Source organism: Monodon monoceros, unplaced genomic scaffold (genome assembly GCF_005190385.1).
Source record: "Monodon monoceros isolate NGI ecotype Baffin Bay Population unplaced genomic scaffold, NGI_Narwhal_1 Super_Scaffold_18, whole genome shotgun sequence".
Lineage (NCBI taxonomy): Eukaryota > Metazoa > Chordata > Mammalia > Artiodactyla > Monodontidae > Monodon > Monodon monoceros.
Genome location: NW_021703774.1, coordinates 142,377,125 through 142,401,595, shown reverse-complemented (window position 1 = coordinate 142,401,595; position 24,471 = coordinate 142,377,125). Strand labels below are relative to the sequence as shown.

The window sequence follows — 24,471 nt, the reverse complement described above, 5'->3', positions numbered from 1 at the left end:
GCAGCATCGAAGACTCAACGCAGCCAAAAAAACAACAACAAAACAAACAAAAACAAACTAACTAACTAACAAAAAACATAATAAAGATTTGATCCTGGCTCTTTTAGAAGCAGTGCAGCTTCCCACCCAGGTGGCAGTAATCCACTCTAGGGGCCAAGGAAACAGCAAAGCTGATCAAATTGCAAATTGTAAATTCCAAAACAGGCAGCTCGACTGCAGGAACCTGAGCAAGTTATGGCTCTAGTGATTGGCTCCTCCGAACTCCCTAGCCTTCCCCAGTATTCTCCACAGGAACAAGAAAATGCTGAGAAATGGGGCTATGAGAAGGGAAGCACAGGCTGGTATATAAAGGAGGATAAGGTTCTAATCCCTGAAGCCCAACAATGGAAACTCACAAAGAGCTTACATGATGCCACCCACTATGGGAGGGATGCGCTATGGAACTTGATGCAAAAGGCTTTTCAGGGAAGGGGCTTAAAAGAACAATAAAACAAGTAACACTTGCCTGTGATTTATGTGCCCGTAATAACCCACAGGCCCATCCAATCCCCCCTTCATTACTCAGGCCAGTTCAACACCGAGGGACATATCCGGGAGAAGACTGGCAGTTAGATTTCACCCAAATGCCCCCACGATCAGGATATAAATACCATCTGGTATCTGTTGATACTTTCACAGGATGGGTTGAAGCCTTCCCCAACCTATCTGAAAAGGCTATGGAAGTCTGTAAGTCCCTTTTAAAAGAAATAATTCCTCGGTTTGGACTTCCAAAGTCCCTCCAGAGCAATTAATGTGTCCTCTTTTATAGCCAAAATCACACAGGGGTTCACAACGGCCCTAGGGATAGACTGCAAGCTACACACCTCTTGGCACCCCCAGTCTTCAGGGAAGGTAGAGAAAATGAACCATCCTTTAAAGAAAACCTTAGCAAAGCTCTGCCAAGACACTCATGACCTTAGACCAATTTGCTCCCTATTGCACTCCTCAGGGTCCGTGTAGCCCCCAGGGGTGGCCTGGGACTTAGCCCATTTGAAATGACCTACGGGAGGCCTTTTCTAACTACTGACATTCTACTGGATGTGGAAGTGAACCAGGCCCTGAGATATATTATTAAACTAGGACAGGTTCAGAAAGCAATCCAGGACTAGGCCCACAAGACACAGCCAGCTCCCACTAAAACTGCAGAGGAAGGAGCAGTTCCTTTACAAATAAACCCTGGGGACCAAGTTCTTCTTAAAACCTGGAAAGAGGGGGTCCTGCCAAGACCAACTATTGCCAAAATGGAAGGGCCTCTATAAAGTAATTTTAGCCACCCCTACTGCTGTCAAACGGCAAGGGATATCTAGTTGGGTACATCTGTCCAGACTAAAGCTTTTACCTCCAGAAACCCCACAGGTCACAACAGACGAACAGGTCACTGGCTTTAGAATCAGAATCATGTTTGATTTCAAATCCTGGCTCCCTTTCCTAATAGCTGAGTGAATTCCTCCATCAGCTTCAGTTTTTTCCTGTCGAACTGAGCATAACAAAACTTCCTTCAGAAGGTTGTTGAGAAGAAGAAATGACAGAATGCAGGCAAAGACATATCACAGTGCCAGCCATAGGGTGGGCAATCAATTGTTTCATTTCCTATGGGAGCCTGAGACGTTTACTGGCTTTATTTTCAGAATTTGTGGTTGCTTGTGATTTTTTTCTCCTTGAAAATAGCATTTTTATTGCTGCATCGCCTATTCTGACCTGTTTTGGAAACAGGGAAGAAAGTACCTTTCTGCCTGCACAGTAGGAATAGTTGACAATTGTACCCTTTCTCCATGCATGGGAACAAGATGGTATCCCTTGCCAGAAGGTTTTCCCCTTAATGTACTCTTTTTCTCTATTTTTCCAATTCCGGAAAGGAGTTTTTTAAGCCTCTAGATTAGCATGTATTTTTATGCTTAGTATAATATCATAAAACTATTTTCTATGAAAATGCTTCAATAGGGAAAGAAAGTCATTCTGGAAAGAGTGCGTCAGTCGGTGGGAAAGCAATATTTAATTTGCAAAGATTCCATTTGTGTGCATTTCAGAAGTTCAGGGCTGAATGCGGGAAGGAAATAGGGAGAGCTGCTTGTAATTGTTAGAAACATGTTGTTTAATGTATTTCTTAAAAAGAGAAAATGAATTTTCTTTTATTTACATGATGCACACAGTAGCGTCTCATCAGTTGTGCCTTTAGCTTACAAGAATGAAACTGTAACGTTTAAGGACCAGTCAGTATAACAGAAATCACACTAGGTATTTCAGACAGAAAAAAGAAATACAGGTAATAGTTAATATAGGTTTTGCAAGACTGAAAGAGGGAAAAAAAGAGTACAGTGAGGTAACCCAGGGGAAGCACTTACCACCCTTAGGGCTGAGGTAACAAAGGGCAGAGATGGGATTTCAGAAAGTAAGAGCTCAGGGGAGGGGCCCGCAGGGCTGGCGCTCAGACCTCCAGCAGGGAAGCTCTGTGCAGCTGTGTTCAGATGTCTCAGGAGACGACATTGTATGGCTGGTGCAAGGAGTGCTCAAAGAAGCTGGAGGCTGGGGTGATGCTGAGAGAACCTGAAAAACAGATAGGAAGTCTCTTCTCTCTTCCTCCTTATTGTCAGGACCCATCAGGAAGCCAGGTGGAAAAGGAGTATTAAAACATGGTAGGCAGAGACCCAGACCCAGCATTAGAGAGCAGAATATATACATGAGTGAAATTGGAGATCAAAGGCCAAAGATTAAGAACCAGCCATGCATTTGCTTAGGCCTGAGATATATCATCTCTGATTCCCCCCTCTCCTTTACCTTATTATATGAATCCATTTACTTTTCTCCATCCTATTGCAACCACCTAAGTAAGTTCAAGCCTCTTCCTTCCTGGTCTCTTCCTAACTGGCCTTCTGCATCCACTCTCACCATGATCCAATCTGTGCTTTGCTTGACCACCAAAACATCTTCGCCTAGGTTCCCCTGAAAGCAGAGACTGAGGCAAGCCACATGTGCTGCTGTTTCATTTAGAGAGCAAAATCCAAGGTAGCAGGAATAAGGGGGAAAGGGATTGGGACAGCGTACGAAGGAAAACCGATCAAGAGTGTGACTGATCTGATCAGTGCTTAGCATCAAGGTTGACTGACTGTTTGATGTTATGGGACCATCTTTGGAGAGGACTTATAAGTTTTAAAGCTTCTTAGGGCAACCGATGTAGGCAAGGAAGGGGTGAATTTACTTACCAACTCTCAGTTCTGATTGCTCAAGGGTTTGCGTCTTAATGAGTTAATTTCCTTGTACCCGGTTATACCTGCATGGACACTGAACAGGTCTCTAGCATCTCACACCTCGGCATCAACAACAACACAGCTCACCAGTAGTGTGGGCACCAGCAGAGGGCTGTGCAGTTGTGCCCAAGTGAAACTGGCCCACACGGAGTTGATACCACAGCAGTGGCCAGAGCTAAAGGGGCAAAGAAGGGGAAACTGTACAGTGATCTTTTAAAAGTGCAACTCTCGTAAGTTTTGTTTTAATCATGACTATTTCAATTATAAGTGAAAAAAACACAACTTAAACTAGGCAAAAATATAATTTATTGGCTTCTTATGGAATCTACGGAACAGTCAAACCGTGGGAAGGGAAAGGTTGTGCACCAGCCTCAGGAGCCACTGTCACTTGCTGCAATAAAATCAGGTTGTTCAAAGAACAAGGGTCTAGGGCTTCCCTGGTGGCGCAGCGGTTGAGAGTCCGCCTGCCGATGCAGGGGACACGGGTTCGTGCCCCGGTCCGGGAAGATCCCACATGCCGTGGAGCGGCTGGGCCCGTGAGCCATGGCCGCTGAGCCTGCGCGTCCGGAGCCTGTGCTCCGCAACGGGAGAGGCCACAGCAGTGAGAGGCCCGCGTACCGCAAAAAAAAAAGAACAAGGGTCTGAAGAAAGGCGCCACTCTTCCAGGTACCACAGTGCATTTAGAGAAGGAGATGCCACCCTGGTTTTGAGCAGCAGCTCAGAGTCAAGCTGAATGAAATGACTAAGATGTGAAATTACTAGTTAATTGAACATGGTTTGGACCTAACTCCCAAAATGTAATGTCTACTCACCCTCATTCACTCTTTCGAGCTCTGTTCACTCTGACTTCTCCCCTCCAGGGCCATAGACAGAGGATTGTTGCCTGGGCACCAGTCTCTCCTCATTTCCCTGGGCTGCAATCTCAGTATTTGCCCTTCTCATTTCATAAGGTCGAGGACTGGTGACCCTGCATAGTTTTCTAAGTGGCTACAGTACCGCCAGATTGTAAGACCTGGCTTCAACATCACATTCTGAAAATTTTCATCACCATGATATCTGAGAAAATACAGATGAAGCTGGTAAGAGGAGGAGAGAGCATTTCTACCAGGCCTCTGGACTGAGGTGCTACCAAGCACATGGTACAAGAGACTCTGAGCTCCCTCAGAGCTATGCTCATAGCTATTTGTGGGGTTATATGATTCTTGGGCCATTAGCATCACGAAGGCAAGGCCCTTGTCTTACCACGTTTACATACCCAGCACCTATTCCAGGGATGCCTTTGGGGTAGGTGCTCAGTGAGAGTTACTTGAATGAAGGAGTGACGGAGTCCAGCAGACTCACCACATTGGGAGAAAACAAGGCAGAAGAGCAAAGCATCTCATCTATGGCTCAGACAAAATAGGAGTAGGAATGCCCACATGGCAGGGAGTCGTTGCTCAGGAGCAATCAGGAAAGACTCCATAAGCAACTGGAGCTAGGGCTTGGAGAATGGAAAGGATTTATAGATATGGCACGTCAAACAGAGGACAGCCCTGTGGTTGGGCAAAAGGGGAGCTTTAGCTTCAGCTGAGGCAGGAGACGATTCACAGGCTTTCAGGAGGACCCATAGAGAAGACAGTTTTGAGTCTCCAAGCCCCTCCTCTCGGAGTTTCGATCTGTTTAGCCGTCCTGAATGAGGTGACTGTGAGAACTTAAAGCCTAAGTGATTTACAAATTGTTAATGTTTCAGGTAGCCCAGAGAAGCAACAAAACTCATTCACTCCCAGGAAAGATCTTGTGATTTCAGAGGGCTGAATTCTGTGTACTGTAGGCTGGGTCCGGTGAAGCACTGAAGGAGACAGAAGCTTCCAAGCTTTCATGCGGTTTGCCACCAACTTACAGAGTTCAAACACTGAGGAAACAACAATAGTTGTTTGTCCTTACTGGTCACCCACTAGATGCCAGGCACTGGGTGAGGTAATTCCACACACAGGACCTCAGCTGTAGTCGCAGAGACGTATTAATGAGGCAGGGACTCAGAGGCATGAGATCACCTAAGTATGTCTCATTTCAGTATATGACAAAACTTGGATTTAAGCCAGTTCTGACTGGCCCCGTGCTTTCCAGTGCACCACAGCGCCATCATTTCTGACACTTGTCACCATGCCCACCTCATATTCTAAAATTAAAATCAAAGCAAAATACAGATACACATACAGATACAGTGATTGCACATACTTTACTAAGCACTTACTACATGTCAGGCTCATTTTATCCTTTCATACTATTGGGTTGGCCAAAAAGTGCCTTTGGTTTTTTAAGTAAAAATGAAAGCCACATTTTTCATTTTCACCAAGAACTTTATTGAACAATGTATTCACCCTTTTGTTCCACTGCCTTCTGCCATTTTTCAGGCAACTTCATAATTCCATCTTCCCAAAACTTTTTGTCTTTGTGAGCAAAGAACTGTTCTAGGTGCCTTTTACAGTCTTCCAGGGAACTGAAACTTTTTCCACTAAGAGAATTTTTTGTAAAGACCGAAATAAAAGGAAATGCGAAGGTGCAATGTCTGGTGCATACAGCAGATGAATCAGAACTTCCCAGCCAAGCTGTAACAGTTTTTGCCTGGTCACCAAAGAAACATGCGGTCTTGCATTATCCTGATGGAAGATTATGTGTTTTCTGTTGACTAATTCTGGATGCTTTTCGTCAAGTGCTGCTTTCAGTTGGTCTAATTGGGAGCAGTACTTGGTGGAATTAACCGTTTGGTTTTCCGGAAGGAGCTCATAATAGAGGACACCCTTCCAAGCCCACCATATACACAGCATCAGCTTGTTTGGATGAAGACCGGCCTTTGGTGTGGTTGGTGGTGGTTCATTTCTCTTGCGCCATGATCTCTTCTGTTCTGCATTGTTGTACAGTATCCACTTTTCATCGCCTGTCACAATTTGTTTTAAAAATGGAACGTTTTCATTACGTTTCAGTAGAGAATCACATGCGGAAATATGGTCAAGAAGGTTTTTCTTGCTTAACTTAGGTGGAACCCAAACATCAAAGCAATGAACATAACCCAGCTGGTGCAAATGACTTTCAACGCTTGATTTGGATATTTTGAGTATGTCGGCTATCTCCCGCGTGATATAACATTGATTGTTCTCAATTATTGTTTCGATTTGATCGCTATCGACTTCAACTGGTCTACCCGAACATGGAGCATCGTCCGGCGAGAAATCTCCAGCACGAAACTTCGCAAACCACTTTTGACACATTTGATCAGTCACAGCACCCTCTCCATACACTGCACAAATCTTTTTGCATTTTTACCTTTCTTGAAATAATAAAGCATAACATGCCGAAAATGTTGCTTTTTTTCTTCCACTTTCAATATTAAAATGGCTACACAAAAATTCACCGATTTTGATAAGTCTTTTTTTAAATGCACGCTGAAAAGACAGCTGTCACATACAATCTAACAAAATTGTTTCGAATGAAGTTAAAGACGACTAAGTGCTACTAGAGCCGTCTTACGCAAAAAAACGAACGAACATTTTGGCCCACCCAATACTACAGTCTTACGACTTTGGTATTATTAACCCCATTTTACTGGTAAGGACATTGAGATTTAGAGATTAAGCAGTTTGTTTACGATTATAAGACAGATTAGAAGCAGAGCTGGGTTCAAACTCAAGCCTCCATAACTTGGAAGAGCACATCCTGAACCAAGGGACACAAAAGAACTTAGAAATTAGGAGCAGAGGGGCATGTGTATAATCATGATCTTCATCTCCAGCCCCAGGACAAATGGGAGGGATCATTGCCCAAGACCCACACCTAGAGATCTTTGAACAAGTCTCCCTGAAGGCCCTGGACACCATTGTGAAGTGTGCCTTCAGCCAGCAGGGCAACATACAGACTGACAAGTCAGTGGCCAAGGGAAAGTACTTGTCACCCACTAACATGTTGTCCCATCTTGCCTCTTCCAGGACCCTCCAATTCTACCTGGAAGCAGTGTTCAACCTTACCAAACTCACCCACCAACACATGTACAGCCTTTTGTATCACAACGAACTGATTTTCAAATTCAGCTCTCAAGGCCACATCTTTTCTAAATCTAGCCAAGTGGTCCATCAGTATACAGGTTAGTCCTGGGCTTTGCATCGCCTGAGTCCTCTGTGAGACATTCCATTGTCTGAGACACAGCCTCTGTGTCTGCCATGGACATATGGCAGGGTCATCTTTCAGAAAAGCCTTATTTGTACCCTTTGGATGAACCTGCTACATAAATTGTAGGTAGAGAGATTGTATTATTGAGTATGTATCTACTTTGTAATATTTAGAGTTAGAACTAATAAGCAAACATCCCTATATTTTGCTTCATTTGTTATGCACCAGCTTCAGCTGTGAAGAACTACTGATGTGAAGGGAAGCAAATTTCTGTAGGAAGACAAAGCAGGACCTCTGGATCAGTCCTGGGCATGCATGTGTGGTTCATCATTTATTATTTGTAGACTTTTTAATGATGGCCATTCTTCATCAAAAAACCTACAAACAATAAATGCTGGAGAGGGTGTGGAGAAAAGGGAACCCTTTTGCACTGTTGGTGGGAATGTAAATTTGTACAACCACTATGGAGAACAGTATGGAGGTTCCTTAAAAAACTAAAAATAGAACTACCATATGACCCAGCAATCCCACTACTGGGCATATACCCTGAGAAAAGCATAATTTAAAAAGAGTCATGTACTACAATAGTTCATTGCAGCTCTATTTACAATAGTCAAGACATGGAAGCAACCTAAGCGTCCATCAGCAGATGAATGGATAAAGAAGATGTGGCACATACATACAATGGAATATTACTCAGCCATAAAAAGGAGTGAAATTGAGCTATTTGTAGTGAGGTGGATGGACCTAGAGTCTGTCATACAGAGTGAAGTAAGTCAGAAAGAGAAAGACAAATACCGTATGCAGACAAATAAAGGAATAGGCCAAAATTTATCTTTGACTATGTTGGGTGTTTTTCTACAGCTCCCTCTAATCTTAACCCTCTTTCAAGTGCTGGCTTTGATTTGGGCAGCTGTAGTAGTCCAATTAAACTGTAGCAGTATTTTATTGCAGCTGTGCTACTATAGTTGCCCAACAGCAATTAATTGTTTCCTACAAAATCAGCTTTACTTCTGTAATAAAAAAGCAAACAGTTATATAGCACTTTCTAGGTGGTAAGCATTGTTCTATATGTTTTTCATGTATTAACTCATTTAATCCTCTCAACAGTTCTGCCATGAAGGTCATAGTATTATGTACATTTTAGAGAAACTGAGGCACAAAGAGGTGAAATTTTACCACCGGTAAATGTTGGGGCCAGGATTTGAACCCAAGTAGTTAAACTCCAGGGTCTGTGCTCTTAACCACTATATTGAAACAATAACTCCAGTTTTCTCTGAGATCTCTCCCATTACTTGTTCATGAGGATCTGCGCTATTACCTAGCATAAAGAAGTTTCCTCTTTTTAATTCAGCGCAATGGTATTTTTCACACACTATTCATTGTCATGTTTATTACCTACATAATATTCCATGTGCCTAGTTGCTCAAACTAGACAACTCAGAGTCAACTTTTACTCTCTTTTTCCCTATCTTTTTATTTCAATTATACCTACATCTGGTCGGTGTTTTAGCTTTTCCAGCATCATAAAATGATTTATTGCTGCCTTCCAACTGGAGAAAATTCTTTTCTCTACCTCTATTCTAGATCCCCTAAGGCCCATAATCCATGCAATTTTACCATCCCTTTGCTCACACAAAAGCTACATGTACAAAATACGGGAATCAACATGTCTTTTAATTTTTCCCATCCAGGCGCTTTCTGTTTCATTTTCCTTTTACTTTCTTGTCACTTTCGTTTTACTACTGTGGGTAACTTTCTTCGCTTCAGGTCAATCTGTTGAGCTCCTGATGGATTGGGGCTGAAGAACTGCCCTTACACACAACGCCCTGACTTCCAGCCAGGGATCTCTCCATTTGGGCCACCTCCACATCTCCCCAGGGAACCTATCAACGGCCACTACACTCAGACCCCCAGCCTGGGCACACTCCCCTATACACACAGGAAAAGGGGTTTGCTGGTGCAGGAGGGAGCATCCCAGGAACTGTGTGAGCTCTGCCATCTGGTGGCTGTTCAGGATATTGCAAGGAATAGGGAGAGAGGATAAAAGGACAGAAGAGACATCTGGCAAAAAGAAAGTGCTGTACTTCGTGAACAGCCCTTTAGAAAGTGTTGGCCTCAAAGCAAACTGAAATCTTCCCCCACCCCCACCCCCACTGTCTACAGTGAACTGATTAAATGTAAACTGGATTCAGCTCTTAAGGAAACCACTAGTGAGCACGTACCTTACAAGAGCCTCGGAAATGCTCATATTCTTTGATGGAGACATCCCACTCCTGGGAGTTTGTCCATTGCTTCAGTGGTTTGATGGGAGAGGCACAATGACTAGGGTCATCCAGACAGAGGCAGTATAAGAGTGCAGAGATCCAAGAACCAGACCTTCTGCCCAACGCCAGCCAGTGTTGGGACATCAAGAACTGGGGTGAAGAAAAGGAGGCCCAGGAGGGCCTCATTCAGCAGGACAGTGGGGCTTTCAGGGGCAGGGAAGCTGAGCCTGTGCTTTCCAGGCAAATGGGAGCCCACTGGGCTCTGCTGAACCATCAACTAAGCCTAGGCCCACCAAGCCCAGCCAGCTTGCAGATTAATTCCAGACCATACTTGGTAAAGAAGGACCTGTGGGAAGAGGTAGAACCATTTTTGTAATTTATTTATTTATTTGGCTGTGTCGGGTCTTAGTCGCAACACACAGGATCTTCGTTGCAGCACGCGGGATCTTTCATTGCGGCGTGTGGTCCTCTAGAGCACGCCAGCTCAGTAGTTGTGGCGCACAGGCTTAGCTGCCCTGCGGCATGTAGGATCTTAGTTCCCCGACCAGGGATCGAACCCGTGTCCCCTGCACTGGAAGGTGGATTCTTAACCACTGGACCACCAGGGAAGTCCCGGTAAAACCATTTTTAATACCCTCAACTGGGACATGGGAAAGGTGTAAGCACAAGTGGGCAATAGCTGGTGGGCGATGAGAATGAGCCATGGTTGGTAGGTGTCTGTGCATGCTGGCCCTGGGGCTACAGCATGCCAGATCTTATGCTAGGGCTATACACCGGACTCTCCACAAATACGACATAAAGTCTCTTTTTGATGTCCATTTAAGGAAAAGAAAACTGAGAGGTTAAGCGATTTTCCCAAGATCATGCAAATTATTTAAGTCGTTGAGCTGGGACTGGCTGACACATATTCATTCATCCGACAAACACTGAGCACGTGTTCTATGCAGGGACTCTGCCAGGTGTCCTGGAGATGTCCTGCCCTCCAGCAGCTCTCAGACATAGAACATAGCCCATTTGGTGAGCATGGAGTGGGAAAGATGTATCAGAAAGCTGTCTTGAAGGAGGTGAGGCTGGCAGAAGGGAAAACATGAGCCCGGAACATGAACAAATAGGCACTGAGATGTGAAACGTTGTGGGAGGGGAGGAAGAAGAGCTTGGTGTGGGAATCACAGAGAGCCTGCAGTGTGGCCATCTAGTGGCTGCTTAAGACATTGCAGGCAAAACAAGAAGGAAAATTCAGATGTCTGTTGCTAACACTTATTGAGCATTTATTTACTCTATGCTTCCTGTACATGCATTAACTCATTTACTCTTCACTGCAGCCCAATAATATGCACATAATTTTACCCCTAATTTTCGGATTCAGGCGCTGAGGCGCATTTATTACTAACTTGCCCAATGTCACACTAATATAAAATTGGCAGGGCAGGATTTGCCCAGGGAGGTCTGGCTTCAAGCCCAGGCCTGCAGCCACTAAGCTACACCTGCCTGGAGGAGGGAGGCTCACCTCCCAGGTGTGAAGGGATGGGTCCTGGTTGACTCTGTGTTTGGGAAAGGTCTCTCTAGTGACCATGTGGAGGACAGTTTGAGCATGCCACGAGAGTGAAAACAAGGAGTAGAGCGAGGGTAGCTGCAAACATCCAGGCAAGCCGCAGACCTGAAGCAGCGGAGGTGGGATGGCGTGAGGGAGGGGAATTCAGGGTGCGTCCCGCCTCTGGCCTGGGTAGATGAGTGGTGGTACCACTAACAGCACAGGGGAGTCAGGTGGATCAGAGATCAGGGATTCCACCTTGGCCTGAGGTGCCCGTGGAGCTGTGCAGGAGGCAACTGCGTCCTGGAGGGGACGGGGCTGAAGGTGCTGATTCAGAAGCTGATACTTCATGGGAAGTGACGTAAATGAATGGAGTGGATAAGGTCCCTGTGTCGCTCATTCAGCCACCACTGGCCGGAGACCGCCTGTATCCTGGACCTGTGCTGGATACTCGGACATCACAGCAAACAAGACAGTTGTGGTTTCTGCCTCATGGAGATCAGCGCTCACAACCTTGTCAGAGAGCAACGCCCTGACCAACTTGAGGCTCTGAGTCCAGGGGCCTCTGGGAGCCTGGTGAGCTGAGGGCGGTTCGTCAGGAAGAGCTCCCCAGAGAAAACGGCCACCATCCTATTATGCTGAGGGCAGAAGGACCAGACAGGCCACCGTATCTTGCAACAAGAAGATGGGACTCTGGTGCTCCTGGTGAGAGCAGTCTCGGCAGCGTGTTGGGGGTGGCAGACTTGGACAAGCTAGTGGAATGGATGGAGGCAGAAGCAGCCGATGCAGACCACTCCACTTAGATGCTGCGAGGACCGCTCTCAGACACTTTCCCAGATGCTTCTTTCCAAAGGGACTGTGAGCGCTGCAGTGGCAAACACTCTATTTTCCTCTTCAGCTCTCCATTTCTCTCTCTCTGTCTCTCTGTCTCGCTTTCTCTCTCTCCCTCTCATAAACACACACACACAGAACCCTATGCTGGGGTAGAATTAGACCAGGTCCAGTGCCACTACTGGACTGTGTGACCTTGGGCAAGTCACCTCCCTTTCTGAGTCCGCATTTTTTCCTCAAGAAAATATGGTCAGAATGAGTCTCCAAACAGAAGACATCCTACACACCATATAGTGGCCGTCAGCTTCAACGTGCAAACCACCACCACCATTACCACAACCATACTGCATTTGGTTTGAGGGAAGGCCCTTCCCGGTCTCTTGTTCCAACTTCTTAGCTCTTGGCACCTGGAAGGTTCTTTCATTGGCTTCTTCCCATCCCTCTCTCTCCCTTTCCCCTCTGCTCCCCGGAGCTCCCTCTCCTCCCTCACCACTCCCCCACTTTGCCCACACCCATCCTCACCACCACCCCCATCCCATACCCCCAGCTCACAGCCAGAACCAGTCAGAAGCCCGGTTATTCATTTACAAAGTCCATGTACAGAACTGTACCAGCCTCAGCAATGCAGAACGAACTAACCCCATTACGTCGGTGCCTCCAGAGGTCCAGGGGAGCAGCTGTGCTCAGCATGTTCTGTACCCACCAGCCATGAAGAGCCTCTAGCCTGCCTCTCACCTGGACTTGTTACATGACCTTGGGCAGGTGCCATCCCTTCCTTGGGCTTCAGATTCCACAGTGCAATATTAGTAAACTGGGCTAAATGATTCTAAGGTTTTTGCTAGCTCTGACACAGTAGTCTTGAATCCAACCGAGTTCATCCTGTAATAATAACAATAGTAATAAAAAAACAAAAGCTAACATTTATTGTGTGCACTAACTGTATATCTGGCACTATTCTATATGTTTTGTGTGCACCGTTTATTTGAATCTTCACAACACCTCTTATTAAATAGACACCATGAGTAAGGACTTACCATATAGCACAGGGAACTCTACTCAATTCTCTGTAATGGCCTATATGGGAAAAGAATCTAAAAGGAGAGTGGGTAGGGGGCTTCCCTGGTGGTCCAGTGGTTAAGACTCCATGCTACCAATGCAGGAGGCATGGGTTCAATCCCTGGTCAGGGAACTAAGATCCCACATGCCACGCGGTATGGCCAAAAAATAAAAATAACAATAAGAATAATAAACTAATTTTAAAATAAAAAATTAAAAAGAGTGGATATATGTATAACAGATTCCTTTTGTTGTACATCTGAAACTAACACAACATTGTAAATCAACTCTACCCCAATAAAAATTATAAAATTAAAAAAAAGAAAACAGTGGATAACACTGTGCTGATGTTTTAGAACTGCAAAATTAATAAATAAATAAAATTATGAGTGCATTTTCTCATTAAAATAAATAAATAAATAGGCCCCACGTACTGCCCCCAATTTACAGATGAGCTTGGTTGAGTTGATTTATCCAAGGTCACACAGCATTAGTGCCAGAGCGGTGCTGTGTCCAGGCTGCCTGGCCCAGACCTGGCCTCTTAGCCTCGTAGTGGGCATCCAACTAGAAGGCAAAATCTCTGGCTCAACTACAAACTGCTCAACTGTGCTTCAGACATGCCCTGTGCATCCAACAGCGCCGTCCCCGGTCCACTCCCTGTAGACGTCCCACCAGCTCCTAAACTCCATGTGTCCAAACGCATCCTCACCCCACATGCTCCTGCCTGTCCCCTGGCACCTGCCATTCTCAGGGCCATCCGCTAGCCTGCGCAGTACCTTTGCGAGAAGCAGAAATAGGCACCCCTCCCTGCAGGTGGATGGAGGCCCACCAGGTTGCAGGTAGAGGTGCAGTCCACAGAACCCAGTGCGGTGTCCCCGCAGCTCCAGCATCTTCCAGCTTGCTCAGGAAAGTACTGAGACTCGTCCTTGAACTTTCTCGCACTCTCTCTCATCAAACTCTCTCTATTCTGCTTCTCCAGGGGGCCAGGGTCTCTAGGGAACAGGGCACCACAAACACTGTCATTCCTTGCTCTCTGGAATAGCGACTCAGGACAGATGCCATTGGGCTCTCAGACCATTTCTGAGAGAAAGGGAGGTGTGTCATCAGGACCGGAGGCTAAGTGCCCCAGAGCCTGGCCCCACCAGTAGTGCACGGAACCTGAGGTTTTCACGGAGTTGGCCTCTAGCCACACAAGGAGGGGACACTGGAGGCCCGGCTGCCCTTGAAGCCTGCAGGGCAAGGTGCTGGCACAACCTATGGGGTCCCCGGGGCCGTGCCATGGGAAGGCCTTTGGTCCCGGTGCTTAAGGGGGAAGAGCCCCCTGAAGGTCAAGTTCAAAGGTTCTGCTGAATCTGCCTGTCCCATTGAGTGTACAGCCACCAGGTGGCAGCCGAGGCTACAGGCAGATGGGGGAGAGCAGCCCTTCCCCACCAGCTGCAGACCAGATGGAGTAACAGTATTCGCTGACCCCAGGACCTTCAGCCAGAGAGAGCTTGAGAGAGCACGTGCAGGTGTGTGTCTGTGCGTGTGTGAGGCTGAGGGGCACGGACAGACATACAACTGGACAGACGACTGGGGTTTAGTCCATCTTCTGGGTCTCTTCACCATCCCTTGGGCTTCCCTTCCCTGGGCCCAGCCCTGTCCTGGGTGCTGGTGACTCAGAGAGGAAAGTCACACCCTGCCTGCCCGTGAGGAGCTCCCAGAACTGGGGCTGGAGCTGGACACAGACAAGGAAACAGACAACACGGGGCAGTGAGTGTAGAGATGGCTGATGTGGCTCAGAGGAAGCCCCTAACCCAGGGGTTGGGGACAAGCTTCCCAGAAGAAGTAACTTCTAAGCTGAGCCTAGACAGACTTCTGGCGAGTCTCAGGTGTGGTGATAACACATACATTATCTCTGTGTCCTCCCAGCAGCCCCGCAGGGAAGCCATGACAGAACCAATTTTACTGGCAGGTGAAAGGAGCATCTGAAAGGCCAGGTGGTCCCACAGGCAGTGAGGAGAAGAGCTGGAATTTGAACCAGAGTCTTCACGATTCTTAAGCTCAAGCTCCTGGTCACTGTGTGTACTGCTAGGGAGGGAGGAGAGCTGAGCTGGGGGCTCCAGGCCCCGGGCCAGATCTGGAGGGGAGGCAGATGCCTCCCACCGGCATCCCAGAGCAAGTTCTGCCGGCTCCAGACATCTGACTCATCTGTGAGGTTGGTCCAAGGGGATACGGTAGGATAAGGAGAAAGTCACACCCACTCCGCACCTCTCCCCACACCCACTCCTTTACCCTGGACTGGGGGAGGAGACTCTGGCCAGCAGTAGTTCCCATCTGATGGCTCCCCGAAACGCAATAAGCAAGCAGTATTCCTGCTCATGTCACTCTGAGCATAAGGGAAGTCATCTTGAAAATCAGCCCAACGCCCTGCCAACTCTGTCTTAACAACAGGTGACACTCAAGCTAGAACTCCGCAGCCTTTTTTCAAAACCATCTCCAGGCTGGAATTTCCTCTTCAAGTCTAACTGAAGTAAGCAGTGTTGCAATCTATCTTCATTTCCTGTGTGGAGCTTTTAGTGCATGAGTTTGTGTGTAACCTATAATGTAACCCTGTGAAATCCACATGTTTTAGGTAGGGGAAGAATAAGAAAGGTGCAAGCCCTGTTCCAGGAAGCTGGAAGAGCCAGAACGCCCTGTGTGGGTAAGAGAGCCTCGGGTTCCTGCAGCCAGGGCCTGGGCAGCCTGTGCATTCTGCCCAGAGAGCAGGTGGCGGGCTCAGCTGGAGGTCCTGCGACATCACACAGGGCCCAAAGCGTGAGACCAGTGAGGGCACCGGAGTCCGCCCGCCAAGAGGAGGCATCAGGGAAGCGCGGGCACGTCGGGGAGAGCTAGGGAGGGGCCCACAGGGAGAGCCAGCTGGAAAGAGAGGACGGATGCGAAGGGAGAGAGAGGCCGGTGAGCACTGAGTTCAGGTGGCGGGAGGAGAACGGAGAGACGCGACAGATACAAGAAGATGGAGGTAAAAACAGGACGAGAGATACGCTCAGAAAAAGACAGAAGCACGGAGACGGAGATGAGTAATGGCTGGGAGAGCCGAAGAGGAGACCGGGCCTGAGTGGGGGAGGTCCCGCATGGGGAGAAGGGGTGGGGAGGGAGCAGGAAGGCGTTGAAAGAGCATCCTCCCCCTTGTCTGCCAATCAAGGAGCTCAGAATCCGCTTCCCCCAGGGCGGGGGGCGGAGAGCTTCTCCCACCTCCCCTGCCGCCCCGCCTGAGCCCAGAGGCTCCCCCTCCCAGCGCCGCCCCCTAGGGACTGGCTGTGCAGCCCCGATAGATGGTGGGGGGCCCAGCTGGTGTGTTATCAGCCTTCTCCAGGAGCCAGCCCGAGCCACTCAGCGGCTGCCAGTCTGCGATTAGGCCCCCGGAGGGTCATTAAGCACCGCCCTGGCCCGGGCCCAGCCTCCTTTCCCTCCCTCCTCTGGCCAGGCTGGCAGGTGGGAACTGGCGATAAGGACTGGGGGCTCGGGCAGCTCTGGAGTCGGCAGCTCCATGCCCCCTGCCCCCTGTCAGGGCAGGAACATGGGGTTGGAGGGAAGGTCAGTGCTAGCCCAGCACGGCAAGGACCCCAGGATGGAGTTCCCACCATCCTGGTCCTGCCCGTGGGGAGGGGCTGAGGAGGGTCCTGGAGAGGCCCAGGCAGCCTGCTGGGGATTCTGCCTCCCCGACCCGACCCCAGCTCCCCACTCCCCCACCCTCAGCGCCAGGGCAGGACAGCAGCTGCCACAGCCCCTGCTGGTGAAACCTCACGAGTGTGAGGGGCTGGAGGGAAAACAGAGGGATGGTATCTCTGTCTTCAGGCCCTGACAGGCCAGTGAGGGGTCAGACTGGAACCCCCCTGGGACAACAGGGGGCAGAGGTGGGAGGGGATGTAGCTTCATGCAAGGAGGATCAGATCCAAGGCAGCCAAAGGCTGGTCAGCTGACTCCGCCCTCTGGTCTAACCAAGGAAGACTTCCTAGAGGAAGAGGAACCCACGCAGGGCCAAGGAAAAGGAATATGCAGTTTCAACTGGCAGAGATGGGTGAAAAGGCATCCAGCCATGTGCACACAAGCCTAGAGTGGGAATCACAAGAGCTCCAGCCACAATTCACTGAGCTGAAGCCCAGAGAGGGGAGGCAAGTCACACAGCAGGGCAAAGACCCAGCCAGCCCTCTGCTCGGGGATCTTCCCTCTGCTGCAGGCTGCAAACTAGACCCCAGTGAGGTGAGAAGGATAATTTGGATTTCAGATGGGTCTCCCCAGGGATATTTGGGTGAAACCCTGGAACAGCAGAGGAGCAGTTCTAACGGAGAAACGAGGGGCTGTGACAGGTTGGGACAGGTGACAGAGGGAGACCGTTGGGACAAGGTGGGCTGCCTCCTGCCTTCCAGCCCCTCTCCTCTGGATCTGGGAGTGCTCCTGGGGAAGCCAGCCTCCAGTTGTCACCCCAGACAGAGAGACAGAGGCTGTTCCCATAAGAATGACAGTCACAGAGGTGAGGGTCCTCCACGGTCAGCCAGCCCAGCTGAGTCAAGCCTCCCGTGTCCTCTCCCTCCTGCTTCATTCCCCCGGGGGCCCAGTTACTTGGCCCCGGCCCCCCCCCCCAGGACTGGGAGTCAGTGGCATTAGGGAGGATGATTCTACTCGAGCTCTGTGGTGGGACTGGCCAAATCCTCCACAGAGGGTTAGCAGAGCTCAGAGGGGACAGTAACTCTCCAAAGTCACACAGCAAGTCAGCAGAGGACCGCAGACTGCAATCTGGGCTTCCTGAGTCCTAGCCCAAGACTCTTTCCTGGGGCTTCCTATGCCCAAAGCCCAGCCCAGAAGGGCTACGGGCAGGAGGACAGAGCTGGATGGACAGGAGATGAGTGAGCCCACTTCAGTGCCCGGCAGCATGGAGACAGGGGGTCAGGATGTTGGTGCTGCATGAAGACCCCAGAATCGCCCAGAATTGTGGCTGTGAAAGGCAGGTCAAGAGAGGGGGCACTTGTAGGAGGGTCTCTGCCTGGAGTAAGGGGTGTGCTCCCTGGCCCCAGGGGTTCTCCCAGAGAGGGCTTCCTGGGAAATCCTCCAGAATCACCATGACAGAGGCTTTGGAGATGATTCCAGAAAGCAAGATCAGGCCTCACTGGTAGCCTGAGGAGCTATTTCTGAGCCCTGGGAGCCTCAGACACAGAAGTACAAAACGTCTTTATTTCACAGAAATGAGAGCCATTTCCACGGTTGGAGGGAGGGAGATGTGAGGCGGGATGGGAGGTGCTGAGTTGATTGTCCTTTTCAGAAGGGTCTTCTGAACTGAATTGAGTGGGAGGCCCCCTAGGACCCCAGAGCCACGGCTGAGCCCCAACCTGGACATAGTCTGAGCTCCGAGCTTGGCTGGAGGGTGGGGCAGGTGTGAGAGCTGGAGTCAGCCCCTTACTGCACATTCCTGTACAGAGAAGGAGGGGCCTGGACATCGGGCACAAGGAAGCAGGGGTCACATTGGGGTGCTGCGGACCTTGCCCTCCTCCTCCAGGTTGTTCTCATAGGCATTCTCATGCTCACTGGACCTGAAAGAGGATGACAGGGGTCATTGCTCCTTCTGTCCCATCCCCTTCTCCCTGACCCGTCCTGCATTTTTGAGGGCAGTGTCTTCCAGAATAAATGTCTGAGCCCCAGAAGGGGGTTCCCCTGACCACATCTGGTCTTCTGCACCTGAGACCTGAGGCCTCTCACCACCACCCCTGAACCCCTTCTCTCTCTTCCACCTAGCCCTTCCCCCACTGGGCCCCCATTGAACCCACCTCCCCACTGAGCTCCCTCCCCTACAGATCCTCCCCCCACACACTGAGTCCCCCAACTCATCCCTTCAGAGTCCCCTTCCCGCGCTGAGCCTCTTTGCCCCACTGCACCCCTATGAGTCCCAATCCACCCCCTGAGGCCCTCCCCCCACCAAGTCCCCATCCCCTTACGGAACCCTCTTCCCAAACTGAGGCTGCATGTCCCCATGGAGCCCTGCAGTGCTCTCAAAGCCCCCATCGCTCACCATCTCCCCACACGGAACCCCCTCTCTTCACTGAGCCCTTCCCCATATGAGCCCCCATCCTCTGAGCCCTCTCCCCTTCAGAAGCACCTGGTCCTGAGGTCCCTAGGGGACCCTGGAGCACAGGGTGGCCAGCCCTATACTAGCACCTCACCTGAAACTGGCCTCAATCGAGGAGTACTTGCCGTCCGTTCCTACCAGGATCCCATCTGCTTTGTTTCCGATGGTCATGACCATGTTCACAGGCTCCCTGGGGAAAGAGCTCATCATCAGGGCTCTCTGGGTCCCCTCTCCCTCGGTCCCCCCTCCTCCCTCTAGTCCAGTCAGGCCCTGTTCTATAGGCCCTAAGGCAGAAGCTCCTCTCTCCAGCAGGGCCCTGTCAACAGCCTGATTCTGGCCGTGGGGCCGCACACCTTTCTCCCTGCACCACTGTGGGGCCCTCAGGTCCCAGCCTGAGATCTACTAAAGATGTACCCCAGGCCTTGCACCAGCCACCTCCTGGCCTCCCTCTGCCGTTTTCCTCTGGCCTCAGCTCAGCTCCAGGGCAGACCCAGCAGGACTCAGTGTCTGCCCTAGATTTCCGCAAGGTTCTCCTAGGCGGTAGGAGCGGTCACTGATGGCAGAGCTGGGGCCAGTGGAGAAAAGAAATATTCCCAACAAAAATCTCCTCGCCTCTTACTCAAGTGTGTCCTCTGTCCCCAGCTCCCCAGACACCACTCTTATGAGGGTTACAGGGACCCTAACCACTGCTCATCTTTCCTCGGACATCCCATGGGCACCTCAGACTTAATATGTCCCAAACTGCCCCAGATCTGCCTCCTGTGGTCTGTGTCTCGGTGGGTGGCCCCATCAGAAGCGGGGATGTTATCCCTGTCCTTCCTCCCTCCTGTCCTCAGTGTCCCCACCCCCTCCTAGAAAGCTCTGAGACCTGTACGCTCTCTCCATCCCCTCTGCTGCCTCCACAGCTCAGACTCTCCTGACCTCACCCTCATTGCTCACCTCGCCTGCAGACTGGCCCAAAGCATCCGCCACGGGGCAGCCAGTGATTCTGTTCCGGCCACGTCTCATCCCAAGACTGGCTTACAAACTTGCACTGGATTCCTACTGCACTAAGGATAAAGCCCAAAGTTCGGGGCTTTGGTGTCCAAGGGTCTGCTTGGCCTGGCCCCTGCCGACGTCAGCAGTCTATCTCGGGCCTCTCCATCCATGAGCTGCTTCTGTTCCCTCAGTGGGTTCTACAGTGCTGCTGGTACCCAGGCACCAGGTCGCCGGTGTGAGAGGTGGGGGCAGATGCAGCCTTGCCCCAGAGTCAGCAGGTGCGGAGTGAGCTGGATTTCAGCCCAACCCCTTCTACCTTTGTGCTCTGCTCCGAACTCAGGGCCCCCAGTGACTCTTCCCTCAATGGCAGTGCTCTCCTACCCCACTTAGCTCCTGCCTGGGCTTCAGGATAAACATACAGTAGGAAGACTTCTCTGACCCCCCGGCTCAGGCCCACACTGCATTTTGCCTGCTCCTTTAGCGTCAGCACTCACACTGCCATCACCCCTTCCATGTTTGCCTTCCCTTCTGGTCTGGGAGTCTGTGAGCACAAGAGTAGTGTCCATCCCATTGCCCCCCTGTAGCCCCTGCATGTGACAGAGCAGCAGACCCTGAAGAAGGGCAGAACATTCCTGTCCAGGGGTTTTCACAGCGTCCATCACAGACGGGCCACTGTCCCAACTCTACAGATAGAAACACTGAGACTCCAAGAAGAGAAGACGGCTCCCCGAAGCGCAGCAAGTGCACTCGCAGGGCTCCAGCAAGCCTCAGCTCTGGTCCCTGAGACCTGGGGCCTCAGTGCCCCTTCCACACAGTGAGAGGAATGGGCTCAGGGTTTCTGCGGCCCTTCTCACTGCTACCAGAGCAGTGGCCGTGGTCCTGGGACCTCCCGGCTTGCGCCGGCGCAGCTCCCAGGGCCCCCGCACAGCACTCACTGTTCTTCCTGGCACCAGAAGTGGTTCACGGCAAAGGCGATTGCAACGAGGACCAGGAACACAGCCACGGCAATAAGGCCCTGCATCCAGGGCTGCAGGTTCCCCAGGCCTGGAAAGGGAGGAGTGGGGGGCGGGTGCTGCAGCGGGCTGGGCACAGTGGGGCTGCCAGTGCAGGTGGGGCCTCACGCCCCCCGGGGCTGGCTAGAGGCTACCAGCCTGCTGCCGGGACTAGTGGAGACCTTCTGGGGAACGAGGACCCATCTGACCCCTGGGCTTATAAAAGGGACCGTGGTTTGGAGGAAGACAGAATTGGGAAGAAGGAAAGGAGCTGAGGAGGGAACAAGCCTGAGAGAGCAGCATCTGAGGTCCAGGCAGCCCAGAGCGTCCCCTCACCCCCCCACCCCTCCCCCACTGCAGTGGGTCAGTGCAGGGCCCCCGGGGAGTGCCTAGGCCCCAGGGACCAAAGGGCAGCCCCCTGAACAGACGGCCTTGGCCTTTCCAGTGAGGGTGGCTCCCCTCCTCCCCGGCTCCCAGGCTGAGGCAGCCCAGAACTAATAGGACTAGGCTGGCATCTGGAAGATCCTGTTTTGTAACAGGGGTTTCTGTGGGGTTGGGTAGGCGTGGGAGTGCAGGCGGATGGGGCTGCTTGGCTCGGGGTGCCAGGAGTGCCCAGAGAAAGGAGTGGGACAGAACGTCTTTGGAAAGTCAAGACAGAGGGACAAGCTCTCCTCTGGGTCTTGGGGGCCGGGAGGGGAGCTTCAAGCCTGAGCCCCTTTTGTCTTCTCTGGCTCAGCGCCCCGGGGAATGACTGGGCCAGAGACCAATTTGAGGCCCCTTCCAGGCACCTTCTCTGCCTTTTGCCCCTTGCCCCTTGACACCACCTCTAACCCTCAGGTTTCCCAGAAGTCTCTGCCCTCAGCCACTGGCAGCCCCAAAGGGCTCTCCTCTCCCCGGACATCACTGTGCTCTGTGAGCCCGAGGAGGCCCGGCCCCACAGAGGACAGACACACAGTAGCAGTTAGAGGCCTCAGGAGGGGAGAGAGGCCCACAGGAGACTTTTGAAGAATCCTGCCTCCAGGCCAAAACACCTGCCTCCCTAGTGCCATCCTGTATCTTGAGGGGCCCAGGCTGAACATCAAAAATCTCATTCTGCCTCACTCCTGCTCAGAAGTCCTTCCTTGAGTCTACCCGAAAGCTCTCCTGCTGCAGGGAGGCCCTGCCTCTTCTCCAAGCGCTCTCTGAGCCTGGCAGGTGTTGGGAAGGAGGGAGGGCTCTGGGAACTCTGTCCTGCGGCCAGGTCAGCCCTTGCTTATCTCCTTGGATAACAAAAGATACGCAGTATGCTTACTGTAAGTTCCATACTTGCCAAAAAGCTGTATTTTGGACTCATTGTTTCCCCAAAAAACAATGGTTCAGACCCATTGTCTCCTCAGGTCAGTGGTTACTCAAGGACTGGGAGTTAGGGCTTAAGCCCTGGGAGGCTTGTCCTTGCTTCTTCCAGACCCTGCAGCCAATTCCTTCCAGACACACCAGGGACACTGCTCCTCCTTCCAGGTGGCTCTGGGATGAACATATAGCATAAGGGACAGAGCCTGGGGCAGGAGAGAGGTGAACTGAGCCCTGTCCCTTCTTGCTCTGCTGTGTGACCCACACAAGTTACTCCACCCCTTTGATCTTCGATTCCCACAGAGGGCTTCTAAGACCTGAGAGACAGAGTTGAAGCAGACATGCGTGAGAGCTCAGGGCATCTGCAAAGGAGGGGTGCATTGGGAGCACCTCTGCCAACCTGCCCTGGACCCAAATCCCACCGGCAGACTCCCCACAGCTCAGGGCTGACACCGGATGGTGGGTGTGGTGCTTTACCAATGTGAAGCCCTTCCCCACCCCTTAGTGGTAGCTGCCCTGGGAGGTGGGTGGGGCAGGTTTATTGTCCTCATTTTATGGATGAGAAAACTGAGTCTCAGAGAGGGACAGTGATTTGCTCAAGGCCACACAGCAAGACAGAGGCAGAGCTGGACAAAGAGCTCAGGCACATGGTGGGGGCCACATTGGGACACTTGTCTTCTGGGTAGGAAGCGGAAACAACTTAGGCCAAAGCCATGGGCAAACGCCTGACAGCACTGCCCACCCCTGAAACAATCCTGCCGTTGAGAGTGGCTCACACACTATTCCCACCCCCCTTATAGCCCCCAATGCTCTGTCCTCAGCAACCAGCCACCTCTAGGGAATTCCTGCTCCTGGAACGTGGGTCTCAACTCCCCTCCCCGACCCTAGACCCTAGATCCAATATTTCCCCTGCTGCCCCCATTTCTCACTCGTGGGAAACAAGTCACAGACAGAAGCCTGTGTCTGCCTTTGGAGGTTCCTCTGGCTAAGCCCATCCCTGCTCCCCCTCCAAAGCGTAGGTGCCAAGGGTGATGAGACGGGCCAGAAGGCCACCCCTTCTACCCCGGGGCTCCCAGCACCCAGGCCGGCACTCTCCGTACTGCAGCCCCTATCCCCACCCCAGGCTGGCCCAGGCCTGTGCTACCTTGCTGACCGCTGGCGGGTGGCACTGCCGTGAGCAGGCCCAGGATGACCAGGCCGAGGGCTGACATGGCTGCAGGCAGCTCCCGGGCCTTCTCTCCGGCCGCTGGAATCTGGACTCCTGGAGCTGCCCTGGGGCCTGTCGGTGTCTGCTGAGATCAGCCTGGTCTCCGTCTGACCCTGGAGGAGAGGTGCTAGTAAGGAAGGAGGAGAGGGAGGACTGAGGCGGGAAGGTGGAGCGAGCCTGCCCTCCCTCCCATGGTAATGTGCCAGGCCTGGCCTCCCCTGGCTGGAGCCCAGCCCACTCAGGCTGGCTTTCGAGGTCATCTTCTAGAGACCATGGGTCTGAGGTCCTGGGAGATGTGGGGAGAATCGGGGCCTCACCTCCAGGCCTCAGGCCTCCTGGAGTCTTGCGTCAGCTCCCCTTCCCGGCAGCGGGGCTGGGCTCTGGGGATAGAGTGACACATTCTTCTCCTGCCTTGAACGAGCCCAGTGGGCGGGGCCTCTGGGAAGGCTGAAGGTGGGATTAACTAATTTGCTGGCTGGCTCGGGGACACGGGGAAAATCCCGGAGGCTAGGGAAAGGTCAAAGCTCCCCCTCCCCGAGAGCCTGGCCTATTTCCTGTTCTTCCCCTCACCTGTCCCCACTCAGCCAAGCCAGACCCCGGGACCCCAGTCCTGGGGCACAACCCTGGCTTCTGTCCCTGCACTCCCTGCCCAGCTCAGCAACTCTCTAAATGCAGCCTCTCCCATGGGGATCACAACAGAGGGCCTGAGGGTCCCAGTCCCAGCCTTCCCCACCCAGCCCAGCTGACCTGACC

The 24,471-nt window shown here is 51.5% G+C and overlaps 2 protein-coding genes across 4 annotated transcripts; one reads left to right on the top strand and one right to left on the bottom strand.

Annotated features, from left to right (window-relative positions):
• The first annotated feature begins 1,811 nt into the window (after nt 1-1,811).
• On the top strand, nt 1,812-7,406 carry LOC114897983 (putative inactive cytochrome P450 family member 4Z2). The gene is given in 6 exon segments (XM_029227009.1): nt 1,812-1,829; nt 4,260-4,308; nt 4,311-4,363; nt 7,060-7,072; nt 7,075-7,183; nt 7,247-7,406. Coding segments are annotated over 6 exon segments (402 nt in total).
• A 10,895-nt stretch (nt 7,407-18,301) lies between these two features.
• Nucleotides 18,302-24,094, bottom strand: PDZK1IP1 (PDZK1 interacting protein 1). Of its 3 annotated transcripts, none has more exons than XM_029227172.1 (5): nt 24,036-24,094; nt 23,656-23,831; nt 21,126-21,234; nt 19,307-19,402; nt 18,302-18,679 (listed from the first exon to the last, which is right to left on the bottom strand). In XM_029227172.1, the coding sequence occupies exons 2-5, from the start codon at nt 23,720-23,722 to the stop codon at nt 18,607-18,609; spliced, it is 345 nt and encodes a 114-aa protein (XP_029083005.1). In that variant the 5' UTR covers nt 23,723-23,831; nt 24,036-24,094; the 3' UTR covers nt 18,302-18,606. The 3 variants fall into 3 exon arrangements, with proteins under 3 accessions (XP_029083005.1, XP_029083004.1, XP_029083003.1); XM_029227171.1 differs by having other exon boundaries at nt 23,656-23,845; nt 24,036-24,092; XM_029227170.1 differs by lacking the exon at nt 24,036-24,094 and having other exon boundaries at nt 23,656-23,930.
• Nucleotides 24,095-24,471: the final 377 nt, after the last annotated feature.

Bases quoted from the DNA above. Each gene is read 5' to 3' on its own strand.
- PDZK1IP1 (XM_029227172.1), bottom strand. From the start codon at position 23,722: ATGTCAGCCCTCGGCCTGGTCATCCTGGGCCTGCTCACGGCAGTGCCA. The intron at 21,235-23,655 runs GTAGCACAGGCC...CTCCCTTTCCAG, and splicing joins ACCCGCCAGCGGTCAGCAAG to GCCTGGGGAACCTGCAGCCC. The intron at 19,403-21,125 runs GTGAGTGCTGTG...CTCTTTCCCCAG, and splicing joins TTCTGGTGCCAGGAAGAACA to GGAGCCTGTGAACATGGTCA.